We start from the raw sequence: 23,512 nt of genomic DNA on the forward strand, positions 1-23,512 counted from the left end.
ATTTATTTATTTATTTTATGTGTATGAGTACACTGTACAGCTGTACAGATGGCTGTGAGCCATCATGTAGCTGCTGGGAATTGAACTCAGGACAGCCCCAATAGCTCCAGCCCAGCTTGCTCCAGCGTAATTTACTGCAGCTGTCTTCAAATGCCCCAGAAGAGGGCGTCAGATCTCATTATGGATGGTTGTGAGCCACCATGTGGTTGCTGGGATCCGAACTCAGGACCTTTGGAAGAGCAGTCAGTGCTCTTACCCTCTGAGCCATCTTGCCAGCCCATGGCTTGCTTTCTTAAAAAGCTGTATTTCATATTCAGGAAGTCAAGTTGTAAAAGACAAGAACGCTAACAGTTGAGTCTCAAACTAAAACTTTTTAATATTTGTTCTCGTGTACCTTTTTGTACACTTTGTTTTTCAGATTTTTCAAGACATAGCAAGAAATCAAATTTCCAAGTGTATGGTTTTTAAAAGTTATTTATCTATTTTATTTAATTTAACCAAAGCATTACAGAGTATTTTCTTCCCCAGGAAATTAGTTCTTTTCAGTGGAATTTTTCTAGAGAATTAGCCTTTTCAGGTCTGTGCCACCCTTTCAGCATAGCCTTATTGAGTAGAGTAATCAATGGCAGTGTGATTTGAGGATGCAGAAATGAAGTGGTTCCCATCAGTACCACTTTGGAGACCTTCGTTAAATGATGAACTGGGTACCTGTATGGATGGTCTCTACAACTGCATATCCATCCACAACTGGACTGTAAAGGTTTGAAATAAAAGGGTGTCTCTATTGACATGTACAGGTTTTCATTGTTGTTTATTCTTCAAATAATATAGTCTAGCAAACAAGTCTTACGTGGCATTTACATGTGCTTGGCCTGAGAAGCAACCTGAAGTTGATTTGAAGTATTCAGGATGCACTTGGGTTATATGGGGATAGCAGCTCGCAGCTGTGTGTAATTTCAGTTCCAAGGGATAGGACACCCTCTTCTGGCCTCTGTGGGCATGGCACACAGGTGATGCCCAAGACACACATGTAATTAAAACACATACATACATACTACATGAGTGCAGGAATCTTTGGAGGGGAGGCTAGAGGTGTTGGATTTCTCTAGAGGTGGACTTACAGGCAGTTATGAGCTTCCTATCATGTTGGGACCAAACTCAGGTCCTCTGACCACATCTCTGGCTCCAGAAATAAACAAACAAATAAATAAATACATATATTTTAATATATTTAATGCTGTAGGATTTCTGTGCTGGCTTAGTGACTGTTCTGTTGCTGTGGAGACACACGATGACCAACACTTAATTTATTGGGGGCTTGCTTACAGTTTCAGAGGGTGAGTCCCTGACCCCCATCATGGGATCATGGCAGCAGGTGGGCAGGCATGTACTGGAGCAGTAGTTATGAGATCATATCTTATCCACAGGCAGCAGGCAGAGAGAGACAGACAGACAGACAGACAGACTCCAAAGCCCATTCCCAGGTCACACCCCCTCCAACAAGACTGCTCTCCTGATCCCTTCTGAAACAGTTCACCAACTAGGGATCGTGTTGGGAGCCAGGCCAACCCAAGGCTTTCCCTGAGGCCCTGAGGTATGGGAAAGGAATTTATCTTGCCTAACACCCAGAATATGTTTGGCAAGGCCAGCCCTTGGGGGAGCTGCGGCTTCAGATTCTGGGAACCAAACAGAGGGTATCGCTCAGTCCCGAGGCCGCTGTGTGCTCAGTCTGTGCCTTGATTAGCTTCCTGCTGACCTTGTCCCCTTGTGTGATGGTTTTCAGCTGATATTGTCCCATGTGTCCCCTGCAAATAGAATATATAATGGTACGATTCTTAAAAAGCTGTAATGTACCTCTAGCTCCTACAGACTTCCCTAGCCAAGCGTTCTGTTATTTCTCATCCTATCCTTTGCCGCAGCATCTTGCCATTCAGTACCCTTATTCCTGTGGGTTCAGGTCAGGCCTGAGGTCAGGCCCCTTATGGGGGCCATTCTCATTTAAACCATCACAAACAACAACGTAAGCCAGCATTCTTGTCCATTGGAAGAATCAGACAATCAAGGAAACAGGCCTTGCTCTGAGGAGTTTAGTGTCTGTGGCCTTTGGCTAACATTAAATACCTGTTTCAGCTGTAAGTAAATGTTAAAAGTTCTGACCTGGGCATAATGACCAAGCTAGTAAACCCGGCACTTAGGAGTCTGAGGCAGAAAAATTGATAGGGATTTAAGGTCAGTCTGGGATATAGATTGAGATTCTGTCTCAGAACAAAACAGAAAACACAAAAATGTGGTTTTTACTATGTGCCTGGTAACTTAGGTCTGAGCTCCCAGCTACTGTGTAAGCTGAGACAGGAGGATCATGAATTCAAGGCACATCTGAACTATGGAGTCAGTTTAAGGCCAGCCTATTAGTCCCAAAATAAGTAAACAGAGGGTGGGGTGTAGCCCGATGGTTGAATGCTTGCCTAGCATGACTCGAGTCCTAGCTCCGGTCTCCAGTGCTGGGGGCAGGGTGAATGCAGTTTCCCCTTGCTCTGCTCGGCTACTGCCTTCTCCCCCCTCCTCCCACACGTATTTAACACATGGTTGTTTTTTGTTTTTTTTTTTTAAATAGGTTAAGGAAGTAAAGAAGACGTCATCAGGCTTGGAACTCCACGTGGTCACTACAGTTCCTGGTAGGAAACCCACCACGACCACGATTCCAGATGTTGACTGCCTGCTCTGGGCCATTGGACGGAACCCAAATTCTAAGGGCCTGAATCTAAATAAAGTGGTACGTTTCTTGGTTTACTGATTAATAATGAATAGTGATTAGTAATTGGTCTGTCGGTCTCCTGATAGCTAGCGCTGTGACGATTGGCACACCCAGCCATGTGCTTTGCTGTGAAAGCCTTGCTCTGGACACTTCTCCTTTCTAGTGTTCTCACCCCAGCCAGGACGGCCCCAGTATTTACCAGGTGTCCCTTTGTGATTTTAGGGCATTCAGACGGATGAAAAAGGCCATATCCTAGTGGACGAATTCCAGAATACCAATGTCAAAGGCATCTATGCCGTGGGAGACGTCTGCGGGAAAGCACTTCTCACCCCAGGTAACACGTCTTCCTTTCTCAGGAAGCAAGGCCTGGGTGTTAGCTAAACCTGCCCAGCTCTTCAGTGACATTCACGTCAGCAGCCTTAAAAGCATTCATTCCTGTGTCATCCAAACAGCATTGAAGGAGAGGGAGGCTAGATACCGTACATTGCTGAATAAAATTCATGACTCCTTACAAAGCTGCATTTTTTTATTTTTCTCATTGCTGTCACAAAATACTGAAAAAAGGCAACTTACGGAAGGAAGAATTTATCTTGGCTCTAGGGTGTCGGATCCCTAGTCTGTCACAGAGGGTGGGGCAGGGCAGGGCAGCAGGAGCAGGAGGCTACTGCTCACATTGTGTCCATGCTCACAGAGCAGAGAGAGACAAACGTTTGTGTTCAGCTTGATTCCTCCTCCTTCCCTCTGTCCAGTCCAGGATGCTCGCCCAAGGGATGGTGCTGCCCATACTCAGGGCAGGTCCACTCTCCTCATGTAACCCTCTCTGGAAAAGTCCTCGTAGACACAGCAAGGACTCTGTCTCCTGGTTGATTCTAAATCCAGTCAAGTGGCCAAGGAAGATCAACCACCACAAACAGTGACATGATTAGCAAATTCTGAGCTTTTCATAAAGAATGTTGGGGTCTAGAAGTCATCTCACAAAGGACACAAACACTGGTCTCAGTCAGACAGGGATACTTTATTGAGCATTCATACCCCAGGACTGATTAATGAGGGCCACCGACCAGACTCGGGAGCTGGCTGTGACCATGAGCCTAGATTGTACAGAGCTTTTAAGCCCAGAAATCCACAAACATCTGTGCCAAGTTAATTCACCAGTCAGGATTTAGGGATAGGGGCCTTCCTTAGGGACATGTCTTTGTTGTGCATTTGTCCTGTCCTTGTTGGTTGGGGTATTCAACTATGGCAGGTGACATGTCTAACATTCCTGTCTTAATTTGCTAACCAGGATGTCAGTTACCTACATACATGTCCCTTTCTGCCGAGTAGGATGTCAGTTCCCAGGGAGCTCTTGGGAACTTAAACTTTACTTGACCCCTACTCAGATTGAAAGTCTTATTCCAAATAGCTTCTTATATTAGTGCAGGTATTTTTTCTTATATTGGGGACCATCTCAGGGGCAGCTTATAAAAGCAAAACGCATAAAAGGTTATACATAGGTGCGAGAAGTGCTGCCTGGCGGTTGGTTTGGGTCTAAGCTTATTGTGGCTAACTAGTCTAAGCAGTTCTAAGTGGCTTCTGTTGTGTTTGGTTTCCAAGAACACCGAAGCACAGAACATAACAGAATCTGCAATTAACTAAAGCGTGGGAAAGTTTCTTTATAATATTAGTAACAGCACAAAATGTCAGGGAGTCAGGTACCAGTTACCCAGGCCTTAACATTTTACCCAAGCCTTAACCAAGAAGACCGTTCATACACGTCCCCTTCTGAAGACGTGTGTCTCAGACAGTTGGCATGTTTGCCTGAGTGGTGTTGGTGCCACCAGCTCTCATGTCCTCGTCCTCCTCATTCCTGTACCTAATCCACTTCAGGAACATATCCAAGACATTTGCCACACCTGGCTGCTATGTCATTTTCTGCTCTTGGTCTATCCTGTGAGACCTCAGCAGACTCTTCAAATGTCCTAAGGTCTTACCTCAGTGTGAAAGCCTGCTCTTTCTCCATTGTTTTAAATAAAAGTGGGATATCTGTGGCATACAATATGATGTTTCAACATAGATTGTATACTTAACTGTATGTTTGTATTAGTAACAGTGGTTACCATGCTGTGCATTAGAGCTCTTGAAATAGTTATCCTAACTGAAATTTTATGTCCTTTGACAAGACTTAGAAAAACATCCTCTCATTATCTAAAGATGTCTATTCCCAGCTTGTCTTAGGGGGAAAATCCCAGTAACTTTATATCAGTAAATTAATAACTGATAAACTTTTTGGACTCTAGCCTTTTGAGGAGAAGACATAAGAATAAAAACAGGCCAAACATAAGCAAGCTTTTTAGTTAAACAACAACAACAACAACAAAAAAACTTAACCGAAGTAGAAATGTAAATGGTCCAAACTGGTTTGTTCTATAAATATCCTGCCAGAAAGCTAATTTCCTTGTTAAGTAGATTAACTTCCAGGTGATGAGGAATTTAAGGATGCATGGTAGAATGCAGAGTTTGTTAAGCCCGTAGTTTTGAATTGTTCATCGTGGTAATGCTAGGTTTTCATTATGTTAAAGTAGACATGACATGACATTGATGCAGAGTTCAGTTAGAGGCGCGCCAGGCCAGTAGGTGACTGTTGGAACCGAGCTGCTGTGTTAAAGTAAACAGTAAAACACATACTGGCTTCTGTGTCATTGCAGTTGCAATCGCTGCTGGCCGGAAACTTGCCCATAGACTTTTTGAATGCAAACAAGATTCCAAATTAGACTATGACAACATCCCTACCGTGGTCTTCAGCCACCCCCCTATTGGGACCGTGGGGCTCACGGAAGGTAGGTATTCTAAAATGAAGGTAATTTGTGGTTTCTTCTCTAAACTGAATTGGCCTAAATAACTGTCTCCCAAGTTACAGGATTCTTTGTTTAGTCTGCAGTCATAGGTCTCAAGCCAGGAATACTTGGAGAGGAGATTCCTGTGGCCCATCTCTGTTTCTGGTCTCTCTCCTTTTTCCCCTTCTCTTTATACTTAAATAACTTAAAAGTTGCCAAAAGAATACAAAGGACTCCTCTGTGTCATTATTTTTTTTCTTCTCATTTTTGCAGCCTATACATATAATAGACATCTTTTTTTTTTTTTTTTAAGATTTATTTTATGTATATATGACTACACTGTAGCTGACTTTAGGCACACCAGAAGAGGGCATTAGATCTGTAAACTACCATGTGGTTGCTGGGATTTGAACTCAGGACCTCTGGAAGAGCAGTCAGTGCTCTTAACTGCCGAGCCATCTCTCTCCACATCTTTTTTTTTTTTGGTTTTTTGGTTTTTTGGTTTTTTTAAGACAGGGTTTCTCTGTATAGCCCTGGCTGTCCTGGAACTCACTCTATAGACCAGGCTGGCCTCAAACTCAGAAGTCCGCCTGCCTTTGCCTCCCAAGTGCTGGGATTAAAGGCATGGGCCACCACCGCCCGGCCCTTATTTTTTTTAATACAGGTATTCACTTACATATAGTTTTAAGATGAGAAAACATTAATTAATAAAGTATTATTTAAATTTGAGACTTTGGGCAATTTTTGCCAGCCATCTTAATATCGTTTGGAACACAGCCACCGCCCTCCACCCCCCACATACATATACTCACAGTTCAGAATTCAGTCTAGCATAATTTACTCTAGGCAGCTTGATCTCACTCAGTCAGAGACGAAGTTCCTCTTTGCCTGATGTGACATGGACATTTATTTTGTAGAACGCCCTTTACTTTGGTCTGGTTGGATGCTTCCCATTTGTTTGATTCAAGTCTGTTTCTGGCCATCACCTTCTGGTAGCTCTCTGAGATAGTTCTTGATGGATGTTTTCCTTCATGCACGTTGTAGATGAAGCCGTTCATAAGTACGGGAAAGACAATGTGAAAATCTATTCGACTGCCTTCACCCCGATGTATCATGCTGTGACCACGAGGAAGACGAGATGTGTGATGAAGATGGTTTGTGCCAACAAAGAAGAAAAGGTACTGGGGAAATGGGATCTCTTACAGGTGTTCTGGGCTCCTCAGATTTGAAAAGAGATTCTGTCCCCCCCCCTTTTTTTTAAGATTTATTAATTTATTATATGCAAGTACACTGTAGCTGTCTTCAGACACTCCAGAAGAGGGCATCAGATCTTATGGATGGTTGTGAGCCACCATGTGGTTGCTGGGATTTGAACTCAGGACCTTTGGAAGAGTAGTCAGTGCTCTTAACTGTTGAGCCATCTCTCCAGCCCCCAATTCTGTCCCTTTTTAAAAGTGAGGTTTCAGCTGTGCAGTGGTGGTGCACGCCTTTAATCCTAGCACTTGGGAGGCAGAGGCAGGCGGATTTCTGGGTTCGAGGCCAGCCTGATCTACAGAGTGAGTTCCAGGACAGCCAGGGCTACACAGAGAAACCCTGTCTCGAAAACACCAAAAAAAAAAAAAAGTGAGGTTTCGGTCTCATCATTGCAAGATGTAGTGACTATGTTAAAGATAAAGATGATTGACCACTGGTCCAAAGGAGACAGGAATCTCAGAAATACTGGGAAAGGGGGCCTGGAAAGATGACCTCGTGGCGAGCACCCACATCAGTCAGGTGGATCCCAGCCACCTATAACCATAGCACTAAGGGGATCTGGAACCTTCCTCTGGCCTACTAGGGCCACCCACACACATGTACAGAATTATAGAGATACAGACAAACACATAAATAAATGTGAAATAAATCCTTTTAAAATGTAATTTAAAAATTTTAAATGTGTTTCAAATACAAGACAAAGCTTAAAATAAAACAATAAGTGGAAATTGAGTCAATCATTTTTTGAAAGTTACTGTCTCTTGGCTTAACTTTCTGTGGGTCCACCAAATGGGTTTTGGTGTTTTGAAGGATTTTGTGTCTCCCTAGCAAATTTCCCACTTCCTCCAAATCTTTCCCAGTGTCTTTTTTGATGTAGCCACTTCAGTGGGCATCATGTGATCTCTCAGTTTTGAGCAGTATTTAAGTGGGTTGTATTGTATAATTTAAAAATTAGGTTTAGTTTGGGTTCTCAAGCTTATTAAGATGTCTCTTGTAGTTGAATTAAGTCCTGAGGAGGAATGTGCCCTTGGCCATGTGTAAAGGATGTGGCCAATGGGAAGTATTTCTTTCTGCTTGGATTTCTGAAACCGGCTTTTATCACATAGCCTGGTCCATATATTCCGATCTTTGTGCCTCAAGCTCCCCAGCTGTAAGATCCATACCACATGCTGCCAATACCTAGCTGTGACATTGTGTTCTGAGATGACCCAACAGGTAGAGGTGCTTGCTTGAAGGCCTCATGGCCTAACGCCAATCCCCTGATTCCGTAGAATGGCAGAGAGAACTGACTCCTAGTTTTTCCCTGACCTCTACTGATATAGAAAATAGCCTGTTTTCCCTCCCCCTGTTCCTCCTCATACTCTCTGCCTCTACATCCTCCTCCCAACACACACAGTAAAATAAACTTGGCTCACTAGTTAAGAACACTGACTGCTCTTCCAGAGGTCCTGAGTTCAATTCCCAGCCACCACATTGTGGCTCACAATTACCTGTAATGAGATCTGATGCCCTCTTCTGGTGTGTCTAAAGACAGCACAGTGTACTCATATACATAAAATAAATAAATAGATCTTTAAGAAAAAAGAAAGGAATGCCTGGTGTGCTCTGGAGCCGCTGAAGCAGAGCTGCGGAGGGCTTGTCTCCTAGGCTTCCTTACACTGACTTTGGATATAAAGACCTGACATCCATAATCTCTGTTTTCTTGCAGGTGGTTGGCATCCACATGCAGGGGATTGGGTGTGATGAGATGCTGCAGGGCTTCGCTGTGGCAGTGAAAATGGGGGCTACCAAGGCCGACTTCGACAACACAGTCGCCATTCATCCTACCTCTTCAGAAGAGCTGGTCACCCTGCGCTGAGAGCCTGGAGACTCATGTGGTTGTCAATCCGACCAGCACGCCTCCGGGAGGAACCGATCAAGTTTACATCCTGCTTTTAGATTTCTGTAGTTTAATCAGGAACTTCCAGTAGTGTAAATTTCCAGTCTCTCTCTTTCTCTCTCTCTCTCTCTCTCTCACACACACACACACACAAAATAACTTATGTGTCTAATCGTGAGGTTGTTTTGTTGATCTGGGGCTGGTTTTCGATTGATAATATTTACAATAATTAATATTTCGATTTTTTTTTTTAATTAACAGCCTTGTGTTTGTTGTGTTTTTCTTCCTTTGGCTCCATTCCAAGTTTAAATGTATATGACATACACTCAAGTTAGTGCACCTAATGGATGAATATAGCGGGCTAATTTCTTTCTTTTCTTTCTTTTCTTTTTTTTTCTTTCTTTTTCTGTGCAGCCCAGAGTGGCCTCAAACAGCTCACAATCCTCCAGCTCTAGCGCCATGGGTGTTGGAATTCTAGGCCTGCATTGCCTTTCCTGGCCTAGCTTGTTTTATATGATGGGAAGTCTCCGTCTATAAATATGCAAGTCTACAGAATATATGTGCGGTATTTTTGTTCTGTATTGGAAAGCTGCCCCGAGGATGTTACCTCTCTATTCTTATTTTATCCTTGGCTCTGTTTTAAATGATTTAAAATGGTTTGTATTACTTTCATGAAGCGAAGTGCATTGAAGTTAGACTTGAGGCTGCTTAGGTAAGGGAGAGCTATTCTGGAGGTGACTCTGCATCCAGGAGGGGAGGTTGAGGCACCCCAGAGCCCTTCTTTCTGAGTATTCCTACTTCAGTCGGTCATTTCAGTATCTCTTTGTTTTTTGTTATTTTTTTATGAAAACTTGCAAAAATTTGAAATTCACTGCATTGTCTTATAAAATTTTTGATAAACTGTACTGCTATCTGTGTATTTTCTAAGACTTTTCACACTGGGAAACCACACACCCACATCTGCTGGGGAAGAAGTCTCTTTAGAGCAAGTGCCAGAGGGGCTGGATGGATGGAACTGCTCAGCGCTTCTTGTTGAAAGGATTCAGTTCGGCTCCTGACTCCCTCTTCCGGCCTTTGTAGACACTACACACACGGTGCCCAAACACACACAGGCAAAACACTTCTTTTGAAAAAAAGAAAAGTCTTGAAGTACCAAGGATATGAAAGACAGTCTCAATGGATGGATGGGTGTGGATGGAGGAACAGCCTGGGGTATGGTGGTGCACACCAGCCCTGGACAGGTAGCGGCCAGGAGAAAGGACAGCCTGGGCTACAGGAGAACATGACTTTTTTTAAAAAAAGGGTGTGTGTGTGCATGTTCTAGCCTTCTTGTCTTTATCAGCTGGGTAAACAAATTCCTCCTTGAGCAATACAATGCTACTGAATTTTTTTACTAAGCTTTTCCTGGGTGACTTTCTGAGTGGCCACACCCAGTTTGAACACTGACTTCTGGGTAGCCCCAATACTGATGGAGTAAAACAAGTACATTGGTAATATATTGTATATTTGTGGCGGGAATAAAATAGGATCTCCAAATGTGGGTTTTTGACTGATACAGGTGCTCCCCACTCTCAGTAGCCTGAAAAATAGTGTACCAAACTTCTGGGCTCCCAGTCTATTCTGCACATGCTAGGATGGGAGGCTCTAAGAGCCAACTCTATGGGCTATATTTATCTTGTTCTTTAGTACTGGGAATGGAGCTCAGGACCCTGGGTACACAGAATACAGGTTTTGCTACTGAGCCACACCCTGAGCCCTATCTCATCCCATTGGTGGCCTTGTGGTCCTGTATGCCCTCTTCTGGTGTGTCTGAAGTCAGCTACAGTGTACTTATGTATAATAACAGATAAATCTTTGGGCCGGAGCAAGGACTGAGCAAGCAGGGCGTAAGCGGGGCTGACGGGAGCAGGCGGGGGTTGACTGGAGCGAGCAGAGGTCCTAAAATTCAATTCCCAACAACCACATGAAGGCTCACAACCATCTGTACAACTACAGTGTACTCACATTAAAATAAATAAATCTTTTTAAAAAGTAAATAAAAAATAAAAGGTTATCTCCGCCGAGCCGTGGTGGCACTCATACTTAGGAGGCAGAGACAGGTGGATCTTTATGAGTTTGAAGCCATCTGGGCCTACTGAGTGACTTCTAGAGCAGTCAGGACTACACAGGGAAACCCTATCTGGAAAAAAAAACAAAAACTGGGAAAAAAAATTGTTGCTGCATGTCACACACTGGTAGACCCTAACGTTTCGCTGCATGTCATACATTGGTAGACCCTGACGTTTCGCTGCATGTCGCACACTGGTAGACCCTGACGTTTCGCTGAAGTTAGTAGGCTCCTGGATTTTTGTTGGATTTATTTTCCACTCCTGCCTGGTAAGTGGCTTACTGGTAATTGTTGGCACCTGAAGAGTAACGCCATTTGAGCCTAACAACTATCTCCATCCGTCATGGCTGTCCCTAGTTGTCAATTAACTACAATCCAGAATTGGAAGGCTCACCTGTGATCCAGATCTTGAGGTTGGGAGATACAAGTTTCTGGCTTGGGATCTTGACACAGAGATCTTGAAGCACAGTAGCTATGAATCCCAAGAGACTAAGGCAAGGAGATCTCTGAGTTCAAGGTCAGCCTGTGTCGGAGCCAGCCGACAAGGGTGAGGCTGAAGTAGAGAGGGCGACTGAATGAGAATGAGAGGACCACCGCTCTGCTGGCAATGGCAATAAACTTTAATGAGAGAAATCTTTTATAGTAAAACACAGTAAGACTAAAAATAGAGTTTAACAACAATCATGTAGCACAATCTCTTAGCACTTTCTCATGGCAAAGCATGCCCACTTCTTGATTAACTTACAATAAATATGTTTCCCCCATGCCCAGGTGCATGAGGTCTGTTTCTTTGATCCTTGCACGCACAGCTCTCAGTAGCCTTGAATTACTTTCAAAACATCTTGGGTTCATGGAGCAGTCATGTCCTCAGCTGCAGGAGGACTATCAGAAGGTGCCCCCTCCTTAATGGAACGGTCATGCTCTCGGCTGCAAGGAGATTATGTGAAGGTGCCCCTTCCCTGCCTTTCAGCAAGGGGGGCACCCCTAAATCTTCCCCTATGCCAAAGAACATTCCCACCATTTAGCAGGGGGCCATCCCTAAATCTTCCCCTATGCTAAAGAACATTTCCACCACAAGCCTGGGACAAAACAAGTCCCAGATCCAGGCATGGTGGCACACGCCTTTAATCCGGGCCACACCTTCTGCTGGAGACCTACATAAGGACGTTGAAGAAGCAAGATTTACTCTTCATCTGCTTGCCTTGTGGGACTGAGCAACCGTTAGATCCTCGGACTTCATTCACAGCTGCTGCTGACCATTGTTGGGGAGTTGGACTACCCAGATGTAAGTCATCCACAAATTCCCTTACTATATAGAGACTACCCATCCGTCCTGTGACTCTGGAGAACGCTGCCTAATACACTATCTTCATTAAGGCAGCTATGACCTTCCGCAAGACACTAAAGTTGGAGAACCCCTTTGCATTTCCTTGTAGAAGGCAAGAGTGTCGGGTTATCAGCCTTCACCTGAGACCTCAGCCGCTCTTGCCTGCATTTCTCTGACAGCTGAGCCTAAGTCTGACCCAGCTGAAGATAAGCATGTGCTCTCAGACAGAACTAGAGTGTGGAAGGTTAAGAGAGGGACTCCATCTATCCAGCAGTGGGGAACTCTTCACCAGTGCCGGTGTGAGCTTCACAGTGATGCAGCTCTTTGTGTTTTACCCATGAACCTGGAACCCTAGAGTACCCAAGGAACTCTAACTCATAAGTGGCCAAGTTGGCCTGTGGTAGAGAACGTTGCTTTAACCTGTTCTGAGTCCCTATCTGGGTAAGTAGATATTTGGTTACATCTTCACAGGAAAGTTCGCCCAATAGTATTTGTGTTAACTCTGTCCAGACAGTGTTTTGTCTTTATGGAATGGACCAGTGTGGTATTTGTGGAAAGGAAAACAGTGCAATTTGCTGTGAATCAAATTGTGACAGACTGGAGGGTACACCCCGGAGACAAGTTCTGGCTAGCTGAAAACAGTCTGCTTAGTGGCCCTTTTTTGTAATATGGACAAAAAGCCTTGCCAGATCCACAAGTGCACATCCAGTGTTTTGGGTTTTTTTGTTGTTGTTGTTGTTGTTTTCTTTGGTTTTTCGAGACAGAGTTTCTCTGTGTAGCTCTGGCTGTCCTGGAACTCACTCTGTAGACCAGGCTGGCCTCAAACTCAGAAATCCACCTGCCTCTGCCTCCCAAGTGCTGGGATTAAAGGCGTGCGCCACCACCACCCGGCTCACATCTGGTGTTTTAATGTTCTGTTGCTGTGAAGAGACACCACAACCACTGCAGTTCTTATTAAGGGAAGCTTTTCACTGGGGCTGGCGTGCAGTTTTCAGAGGTTCAGTCCATTCTCATCAATGTGGGAAGGATGGCAGCATGCAGGCAGACGTGGTGCAGACATAGCCGAGAGTCCTACATCTGGATCCACAGGCAGCGAGAAGAGAGAGACACCAGGCCTGGCTTGTGAGCATGACATCCCAAAGCCCACCCCCAGAGACACATTTCCTCTACACCTACTCCAACAAGGCCACACCTCCTAAGTCCTCTGAAGTAGTACCTACTCCCTAGTGACCAAGCATTCAAATATATGAGCGAGTGGGGTCCATTCCTATTCAAAATCATCACAGAGGCCAAAGGTGTTGGATCCCCTGGAGCTGGAGTTACAGTTGTGGGCTGCCTGGTGTTGGTGTTAGGAAAGGAACGTAGGTCCTCTGGGAAAGCAGGCGGTTATCAGCCATTGAGTCATCTCTCCAGCTCCCTGAATAATATTTTTTAAAGTACAGGTTAGGGATACAGTCAAGATGAACAGCAGAGCACATGAATGAAGGTATTTAACCAGCCCCATTATTCCCAGGGGCTTTCTTTTATGGGATTCAAGCAGAGTTTTGTTATTAGGGGCAGAGCTTGGGTGGCTCTCTATTTTGCTTGGCAGATTACATAACCATTACTGTACATGTCCCATGCCATATTGTATCTGATTATAATGGCATGCACACCCGACTATGCACAGGCATATTTGGTAAATGGGATTTCCCTTGAAGGCTCACTTTGAGGACACAGTTTGCCTTATTATGCATGCATCCAAAATCAGTTCAGCAGATTAGCTCTCCTACTCCCTTAGTGGACCTGAAAGGTGGAGTATGATCTAGTAGAATCCACCCAAGTTGAATGGTTATTAAGGGGAATGGTTATTAAGGGGTGGGGATATTTACTTTACTATTCAGAGCACAGGGGGTGGGGGGAGTGTGTGGCTTCATAAACATGGGGGCACTTGCTTTCGATCAGGTAGCTAGGTGCATTATTCAAAGTGAAGTGTGTGATATAGTACATGCAGGACTTCCAAGTGCATTATTGGGAGAGGGATGCGTGGAGCCCAAATCAAGAGGAGACCCAGCTTTCTAAACTATTCCCTAGGCTAGCCTCCTCCGTATCTGGTACAAGAGTTGCAAGTAGATTTACCATGTGGTTAGGACTACGACAAACCACTGCCATTCTCCCAGGATCCATCTGTCTTCTGCATGGGGATGGAATGGGGATTACCCATGTTTTACCCAAAAGCCTTTGGTTTGTAATTTGACAAAGGAGACACAGATTTTTCCCATCATAACTTTTAGTCATGTGTGGAAATTCTGCCAGCTGCTAAATGTGTCTATTCTCTGATCTGTGGGATGGGTTCAGACACCCACGTGAACCATCAGATGCCCCAGAAGCCCCGACTCTGGCTTTCCACAGTGAGATTTTGTGTTCCTTGGAGTAGTGTCTGTTGAGAACCAGTGTTTCCAAAGTCTTTCCCCTTTTCTCAGTGAGAAGGCACGCTAGTACAAGAGAATTCTTTTTAAGAAAATGTGTGTGTGTGTGTGTGTGTGTGTGTGTGTGTGTGTGTACGTGGGGGTGTAAATATAAATTTTGGGCAGTGGGACAGGGACTTTCCTGAAGAAGTGATCCTGCTGTTGTTATTAAAGGGCTTCTGGGCTTGTAAACTTCGTCAACCTGAGAACTGACAGAGGCTCTACATCCCTGTTTTTGTATTCAATCTAGAGTCTTCCACTTACACAGAGAATTTGAGATTTATAGGCTGAATGTCTATTCAACTCATAGGAATATGTTGACCAACCAGCCATCAGCACAGGACAGGCTACCCTGATTAACTACTTCCTCTTACAGAAGCCATGCCCACTTTCCTTTTGCAAATAATTGTTGACCCTCGGCCTGTCATCCTGAGATCCTGAGTATTTTATGAGATTTTTGTTTTGTTTGTTTTTGTTGTTGTTGTTGTTTTTGAGACAGGGTTTCTCTATGTAGCCCTGGCTGTCCTTGAGCTCACTCTGTAGACCAGGCTGACCTCAAACTCAGAAATCTGCCTGCCTCTGCCTCCCAAGTGCTGGGATCAAAGGTGAGCACCACCACTGCCCGGCTAGAGATTTTTGTATACAGTAGGAAAACAAGAGGATTTATGTGTGTCAGGTCTTTTTCAGATTTCAAGGGTCTATTTTCTTCTTGGTTTATTGGCGACTTGTGATGCCAGTTTTAAACTGGTAGGGATAAAAAGAAGCAGAAGAGTGATTGGGAAGACATTCTATGAAAAGCAAGAACTGATGGTAACTTAAAACCATCATTCATCCATCCATCCATCCATTCATTCATTCATTCAGAAGTATGTATTAGTGGGGTGGGCTGGAGAGCTGGCTAAGAGGTTAAAAGCACTGGCTACTCTTCCAGAGAACTTGGTTTTAATTACCCAGCACCCATATGGCAGCTCACAACCTTCTACAACATCGGTACCAGAGGACTTAGTATGTCATCTGGCCTCCAAAAGCAGTGGGCACACACACGTGCAGGTAAAACATTCAGGCATAAAAAATAAATAAATCTTGAGAGTACATTTAAGTGTGTATTGGGCTGATGAGTTAGCTAAGTGGATAAGCACTTGCTCTGTTCGATGAAGACCAATGTTCAGATCCCTACAACCCACGGAGAAGTTAACAAGGAGAGCACATGCCTGGTACACATGAGGCTGTGGATCGGAATCACAACACTATATAAATAAACGGAGGAGGCCGTGATGGAAGACTGTGATTCCGACACTCTGGAAACGGAGACGGAATCTCTGGGGCAAAGCCGGCTAGACTAGCAAGCATTAGCAAGCTCTCAATTCAGGGAGAGACCCTGGTGTAAAGGATCAGGAGGATGCCTGATGTCAACTTCTGGCCTCGGCACATGTGCCTTACGACTTATTTTTGGTCTCCCTGTGGACACACATGTACATATGTGCCTCGGACCCACATGTACATATGTGCCGTGGACCGGGTTCATTGCGGGGACCCCAATTTCCACGGGATGAGAATTCTGGTCAGGTGGGCAATAAGTCGGCGGATGACAAACAGACTCGAGACACAAGGGTGTGTTGAATCTGAATGTATTTGTGCAAGGTCACCTTAAAGTCAGGCTTCAATACTATACAGCAAATAGGGCAGATGTCAAGAGTCACGTAAGCAGGTGGGGGTTACAGCTGGGGACGCAAGACTGAAGTCACGTACACAAGTGACCCCTACACCAAGGTCAGCAGGGTCTGGTAGCTAGGTGTGAAGCAGGAGGAAGAGGAGTGGAGCCCTCCCTGTTGAGGTATTTTGATATTCCTAGGCTAATTCTCTGGTTCTACTGGAAGCAATGACCAGGAGATTTCAATCTAGCGTTTCCTGTTAATTCTCTGGTTCTAGCCCGGGGCAGGTAGTGGGGAATTCCGACCTGACCTAACACTTCTAGCTAATGTCCTTGAGTGGAAGCCCTTGTTTACTCTCTAGTACATAAAACATCAAACTAGGATAGTTGGAAACGTTGTGTCGGCCAGGAGACAATGTCCAATCTTAACCATTTACAAATCATTTCTTGGGATAGCTTTATGCCTAATTATGAGGCTGTGTTGATGATTGGAAAGACTAATCTGGAACACGTCTGAGTTAGGGGATACCAGCGACTAGTCTGAAATCCAGGAGGCACAGAATCCTTTTGGATTGTTATTGCCTCTTATCCTTTAATCAGGATTTTATCCCCGATATTTTGGATGTGACTGGAGTAGACGAGTGTGCGTAGCACATATGCAAGCATGCTACAACACTACAAATGCTTAACAACAAAACATTGGGTACCTATGACATCTTAGCTCTGAGAGATAATAATGGAACTTCTAGGAAGTGTGTAAGGAAGTACTGAAGATGAAAAGGAAAAAAACCTGCATGTGTTTACTGAGGGGACAGAGCCAGTAGTAAAGGAGTCAGGTGGGGGTAACGTCAACTAAAAGAATGATTTTATTTTATTTTATTTTTTAAGATTTATTTATTATTTTATGTAAGTACACTGTAGCTGTCTTCAGACATACCAGAAGAGGGCATCAGATCTCATTACGGGTGGTTGTGAGCCACCATGTGGTTGCTGGGATTTGAACTTAGGACCTTCAGTAGAGCAGTCAGTGCTCTTAACCACTGAGCCATCTCACCAGCCCAGGAATTATTTTTTTAATTACATATTTAGGTGCTGGAGATAAAAAAAATAAAAAGATTTGAGTGTTCCACACACTAACAATGAGCTACACGCTCAGCCCTAATACTGAGTGAATATTTTTTTAAGATTTATTTACTTATTTATTTATTATATGTAAGTACACTGTAGTTGTCTTTAGACACACCAGAAGAGGACATCAGATCCCGTTACCAATGGTTGTGAATCCATGTGGTTGCTGGGATTTGAACTCAGGACCTCTGGAAGAACAGTCAGTGCTCTTAAGCTCTGAGCCATTTCTCCAGCTCCTTGTATTGTGACATTTTAATCCTGGTGGTATTTCTTTATCCATCCTCATGCTTAGACGTAACGCACCATTCGTAATTACGTTTGGAATAAAAATATTCACTGAAGATTCACAGGTGAATCCCAAATCATTAAATTCTCCCTATTTACTAAGGCAACACATCTGGATATGTCTGTTCATTGTTCAGTATTTAGTGAGCATGATCTGTGTGCCAGGCTGATTGATGGCGATACATTCTTCTGAATCTGTTTTTTGAAAGATTTTGTCTTCTAGGAATCATTTAGAAAGCTATTTGTACTGGTCAGGGTTCTCTAAGAGTAACAGGAGTTATAGAATGAAATATGTATATATATGTGTGTGTATGTATATGTATAAATATGTGGAGAGAGAAAGAGGGGGGAATTTAATAGAATGACTTACAGGCTGTAGTCTAGGTCATCTAACAGTGGCTGGCTATGAATGGAAAGTCCAAAAATCTAGTAGTTGCTCAATGGATGAGGCTAGGTGTCTCAGCTGGTCTTCAGCCTGTCCTGGACTCCTGAAGAAGTAGGGTGTGATACCACTGAAGGCATGAACTTGCTAGTGTGGGGAAAGCAAACAGGCAGGCAGGAGCAAAGGCTTCTGTCTGTCTTCCATGTCCTTAGATGGGCTTCCAGCAGAAGGCAGGGCCCAAATTAGAGGTGGCATTTCCACGATCAAAAGATCGGGATTAAAGGTGTGTCTTTCTACTTCAAAGATCCAGACTAGAAGTAGATTTTTCACACTTAAATTAAGCAAAAGTCTCTAACAGGTGTGCCCTCCATTTTTTTGGTTTTAGTTAATCCAGGCAATAGTTAGTTAATTGGCAGGTTAACCAAGAATAGCCATCACAACACTACTATTTATCAAAACTTTCTCATCATTATGGTAGAAGAATTCTCTTTAAAATTTTTATTACGTGTGTGTGTGTGTGTGTGTGTGTGTGTGTGTGTGTGTGTGTGTGTTGCCCTGGCCTGGAACTTGCTGTGTAGACCAGGTTGGTCTTGAACTCACAGAGACATGCCTCTGCCTCCTGAAGGGTGGGTGCCACAACACCCCTACACAGACACACAAACACACACACACACACACACACACACATACAGATACACATACACACACAAAGATAAATGGGGGAAAGAGGGAGGGAGGGAAAAATGAAAAGGTAGACTAGGGAGAGAGAGAGTTTTTGTGACCTAGCAATCTACTTCTTTGCATATACCCAAAAGAACAGAAAGAGTAGCAAACATATATTGTACCATTTTGCCATCATGAAAAACAAAAACATAACCAAAAAACAGAAATAGAGAAAGCAGATATCTTTAGTTCAGGGGTAGTCTGGTCTATAGAGGGAGTTGTTCCAGGACAACCAAAACTACACAAAGAAACTCTGTCTTAACAAACAAACAAACAAACAAAACACAGAAACAACCAAAATTTTGACAGATAAATACATAAACAAAGTGTAGCATGTCAAATAGTATTCAGTCTTACAAAGGAAGGACATGGTATACATGGATAAACTTTGAGGGCATTATAGTCAATGGAGTAACCCAGATATAAACACTAAAATGCAAGTATGCCTGTCCAGACCAAGATGTTTTCGCATCTCCATCTCGCAACACTCTTTCACCTCAGAAAATTTTAAATGACCCCAAAGGAACAGACACAATCAAGACAGGCTTTGAAAGGGGAATTGACAGGATTGGCTAACAAACCACAGTGGCTGAGAAGTGGGATGCATTCCTAGCAGGTTACCAGAACCGCCTCAGATATGGCTCCTGAAAGCTGACTGCCAAACTTTCCAACAGTTTTGCAAGCTAGTTGTAAAACACAGCCTTTATTAAAGTTAAAATTAAAAAGCACGTTTATAATGAAGTAACTTGCAATAAAGTAAATTACAATTAACTGCAATTAGGTAAATCACATTAAAAACAAAGGTTAAAAAGACTCACTTATTCTTTTTTTTTTTTTTTTTGGTTTTTCGAGACAGGGTTTCTCTCTGTAACCCCGGCTGTCCTGGTACTCACTATGTAGACCAGGCTGGCCTCGAACTCGGAAATCCGCCTGCCTCCGCCTCCCAAGTGCTAGGATTAAAGGCGTGCGCCACCACCGCCCGGCTAACTCACTTATTCTTGATTATTTGTTCTCTGACTCATTCTATTGAAGCAATCTCCATCTACTGTGTTTGTTCTGCAGAAATTCCACAGAGTGTAGAGGGGAGGTTATACCACACAGCTCTCCACAGCGCCTGATCCATTGATGGTGCTGGGTCGGCAGCTTGAATTAGGTCATGTTAGAAGTATTGGCAGCCCAGGACTTAGTAAGGCCACAAACTAGTGCTTGCTTCCATTCCCAGCACAGCACTGGGAGTACCCAGTCTCCAACTCAGGCAACTAAATAGATAGTGTCACTTCAGTAACTAAGGGGACATCAAGGAACAAGGTTGAGGACGAACAAAACTATTAAGGTTTTGTTTTGTTTGGTGTGTGTGTGTATGTCTCACTCTGTGTGTGTGTATGTCTGTGTGTGTGTATACCTGTATGTGTTTGTATATGTCTGTATATGTATATGTGTGTATGTCTGTGTGTGTTTGTGTGTATCTGTGTGTGTGTTGTGTGTGTATGTATGTATGTGTGTATATATGTATGTGTGTGTGTATGTGCGTGTATGCCTCTGTGTGTGTATGTGTGTATGTCTGTGTATGTGTATATATGTCTGAGTGTGTCTATGTATGTGTGTGTGTATCTGTGTGTATATATCTAAGTGTCTGTGTATCTGTATGTATGTGTGTATGTGTGTGTATATCTGTGTGTATGTTGTATGTATATGTGTGTATGCCTGTGTATGTGTGTGTGTGTCCATGTGTATGTACTATCTTGTGTACACTAGAGGAGGATGCTCAGTTCTTTCTCTGTCATTCCTCACCTTATTTTTTGAGGCAGGGTCTCTTGCTAAACCTGCAGCTCACTGTCTGGATAGGTTGACTGGCCAGTGAAGCCTGGGGTCCTGCCTATCTCTGGCTTCCAACAATGTGGCCATAGGCATGTACCACTATGCCCAGCTTTCAAGTGGGTTCTGAGAATAAGAACTTAGGCCCTCGTGTTTGCATAGCTAACCCCCCGACCCCCATCATAATATCAAGTTTAGGTATATCAGAGTTGAGGGGCCTGTGGAATAACCAAGCAAGCATAAGAGGGACTAAAATTTAGGAACTATTTTTAACCAGTGAAAGAGGTTAGAAGGATCACACGGGAGTCAGGGGAAAGGCAAGTTAGCGACCAAGAATGGATTGCTTCAGGTTTTTATCAAACTCCTTTTTATCCCCCTAAAGCAAATTGTTGCCATGTTCATACCTAATTCAAATTTATTTACATTTTGTATTTTTTGTAGGGATCATACTCAGGGACTCACACACAGTAAGCAGAACTCTACCACTCAACTACCTACGCTCCCAGCCCTCAACAGTAATTTTAAAAAGATATTTGTCCTTATGAAATCTACCTAAAGCGTTCAGCATCACATTATGACACTGCATTAGGCTATGCAATGTTGAACTAAATTACATAGCAACGGTGGCACCCATAACTCCCATAAACCTGTCGGGGCACATAGCTGAGACTCAATAAGTATGGAATGGGACTTATGGGGGCAAAGGTTCAGGAGTTTTCTGTAAATAGCTCACAGAGTTTGGCCAGCAGCGAGCGTCAGTGTGTGATCTGGAGGTAAGCGGACATCTGAGAGACCCTATGGTGCAGCGTGGGTGGAACATGTGCCCAGCTCTTCTCAGACACAGGGTTCTGCCAACTGAGTCTCAATGCTTTTATCTGTATGTGTTTTATACATGTGTGGGTGCACCGGAGCCACAGATTTGACAATAGACTCCTTTGCCTGCTAAGCCACTGTCCTGGCCCAGGTCTCTTAAAATTATATAAAATGTCAAAGCATAGAAAGTGACTTAAGGCCAGGCAGTGGTGGCGCACGCCTTTAGTCCCAGCACTTGGGGGGAGGCAGAGGCAGGCAGATTTCTGGATTCAAGGCCAGTCTGGTCTACAGAGTGAGTTCCAGGACAGCCAGGGCTATACAGAGAAACCCTTTTGAGTATAGATTATTTATTTATTTATTTATTTATTTTTTTACTTTTTTACTTTTTTTTTTGAAACAGGGTCTCACATACCCCAGGCTAGCCTCAAACTGCTGATTTTTCTGCCCCTGCCTACCAAGTACTGACACCATAGGCATGTGCCCCCCACACCTATCCCGATCATAGATTTTAAAACAAAATCATCTCATCTGGGTTTTACAATTTATTTCCCCAATTTCTTGGATCATTATTTTAGAAATGTCCTAATGGCTCATTATATTACTATAAATCATAATTAAGACTTGCTTGCTTAGGTGTAGTAGGTCCATTGTATAGAAAATTAATTTATGAGTGCCAGGCAGTGGTGGCACATGCCTTTAATCCCAGCACTTGGGAGGCATAGGCAGGTGGATTTCTGAGTTCAAGGCCAGCCTGGTCTACAGAGTGAGTACCAGGACATCCAGGGCTACACAGGGAAACCCTGTCTCAACAAACAAAAAACAAAACAAAAAAAACAAAAAAAAATTAACTTATGAGCATCTGTGTATATAACCCCAGCTTACTTTGAATAACTGCTGTGTCTGAAACTTCTAATCAGTGCAATTGATGAGGAGGTTGCTTAGCAATGGGTCGATTCCACCATGTCAAAAATAATTAATTCCCAGTCTTCCCTTCTCTCCAGAAACATAGTCCTAGGGGCTGGACTACAGCTATGCAGTGGCAGGACACTTGCTGAGCATGGCTAATGCCCTAGAATCAGTCACTAGCATCAGGAAAAGATGATGTCGTCCCTTTGTTCTTACAAAGGCTTCTGGGTTGTTTTTTTTTTGTTTGTTTGTGTTTTTTAATATTTAGATGATGCAAATATCCCCATAGCACTGATGATAATGGCACTGGTGAATGCTTGCAGCTACATCCTCATTTTCATACCACTGTTTTGGTAGAGTTTGATTACATTTATTTGTGTATTTAATTGGGTACACAAATCCATAAGACAACATGAGTAATTTGGTTCCTTCCTTCCATGTGGGTACTAGGAATCAAACTCAGGTTCTCAGACTTGGGGGGCAAATGCCTACTGAGCCCCTGTCCTCAAGAAAGGGTATAGTGTACCCTTGTATTCGTGTAGTCTTGGCTGTCCTGGAACTCACTCTGTAGACCAGGCTAGCTTCCAACTCAGAGCTCTGCCTGCCTCTGCCTCCCAAGTGCTGGGATTAAAGGTGGGCACCACTGTGACCTGGCCACCTGATAAGCCATCTTATAGTCCCTATTTTGGTTTATTTAAATGGCAATGGCTGTGGCTGGGGGCACTGAATCATCTACCACATTGACTTTCTCTGAATAAGATTAATTATTCAATGTCCCAAAGGAGAAATGCCAACCCATAGAGAAGAGCATCTCAATATCCTATGTCAGGATGCTAAGGATATCCTGAGATTCTGACTAGAAATTCCTCAGTGCATTTCGTACTGAAGTGCAAGGCAATTCATCATTTTCAACCAATTGCCATTTATTAAGTGTTTTTAAAACAGTTGAAGTTCAGAAGAATTACTTCTGAATAATCAGGATGAAATTGGAGTAAAGATGAGTTTGTCCTCTGTGATTCCCCACCTCTTTCCTCATCGTCCACGCTGCTGTCTTTGTACCCCGAACACATAGATTTGGCTTTAATACATTCAAAGACAGTTGACAGTTCATAGATATGAAGAGAGCTGGTGTTCGAAGCGCAGAAGCTGAGCTGTAAGTTTTGAATTTGAAGTCCAGAAGTTGAACTCTAGGTTGAGTCCGTCTCTGCTAGACTACCTCCCCCA

General features: G+C 43.6%; 1 protein-coding gene across 1 annotated transcript in view; it reads left to right on the forward strand.

The window, feature by feature from the left end:
- Positions 1 to 9,609, forward strand: part of Gsr (glutathione-disulfide reductase) — a 41,537-nt gene extending 31,928 nt beyond the window's left edge. The window contains exons 9-13 of the mRNA XM_031339514.1: positions 2,615 to 2,773; positions 2,978 to 3,089; positions 5,443 to 5,574; positions 6,616 to 6,749; positions 8,534 to 9,609. Of these exons, the coding sequence (XP_031195374.1) occupies positions 2,615 to 2,773; positions 2,978 to 3,089; positions 5,443 to 5,574; positions 6,616 to 6,749; positions 8,534 to 8,683 (687 nt within the window). The 3' untranslated portion in view covers positions 8,684 to 9,609. The remainder of the gene's footprint in view (positions 1 to 2,614; positions 2,774 to 2,977; positions 3,090 to 5,442; positions 5,575 to 6,615; positions 6,750 to 8,533) is intronic.
- The last annotated feature ends 13,903 nt before the right edge of the window (positions 9,610 to 23,512 follow it).

Source organism: Mastomys coucha, unplaced genomic scaffold (assembly GCF_008632895.1).
Source record: "Mastomys coucha isolate ucsf_1 unplaced genomic scaffold, UCSF_Mcou_1 pScaffold22, whole genome shotgun sequence".
Classification (NCBI taxonomy): Eukaryota; Metazoa; Chordata; class Mammalia; order Rodentia; family Muridae; genus Mastomys; species Mastomys coucha.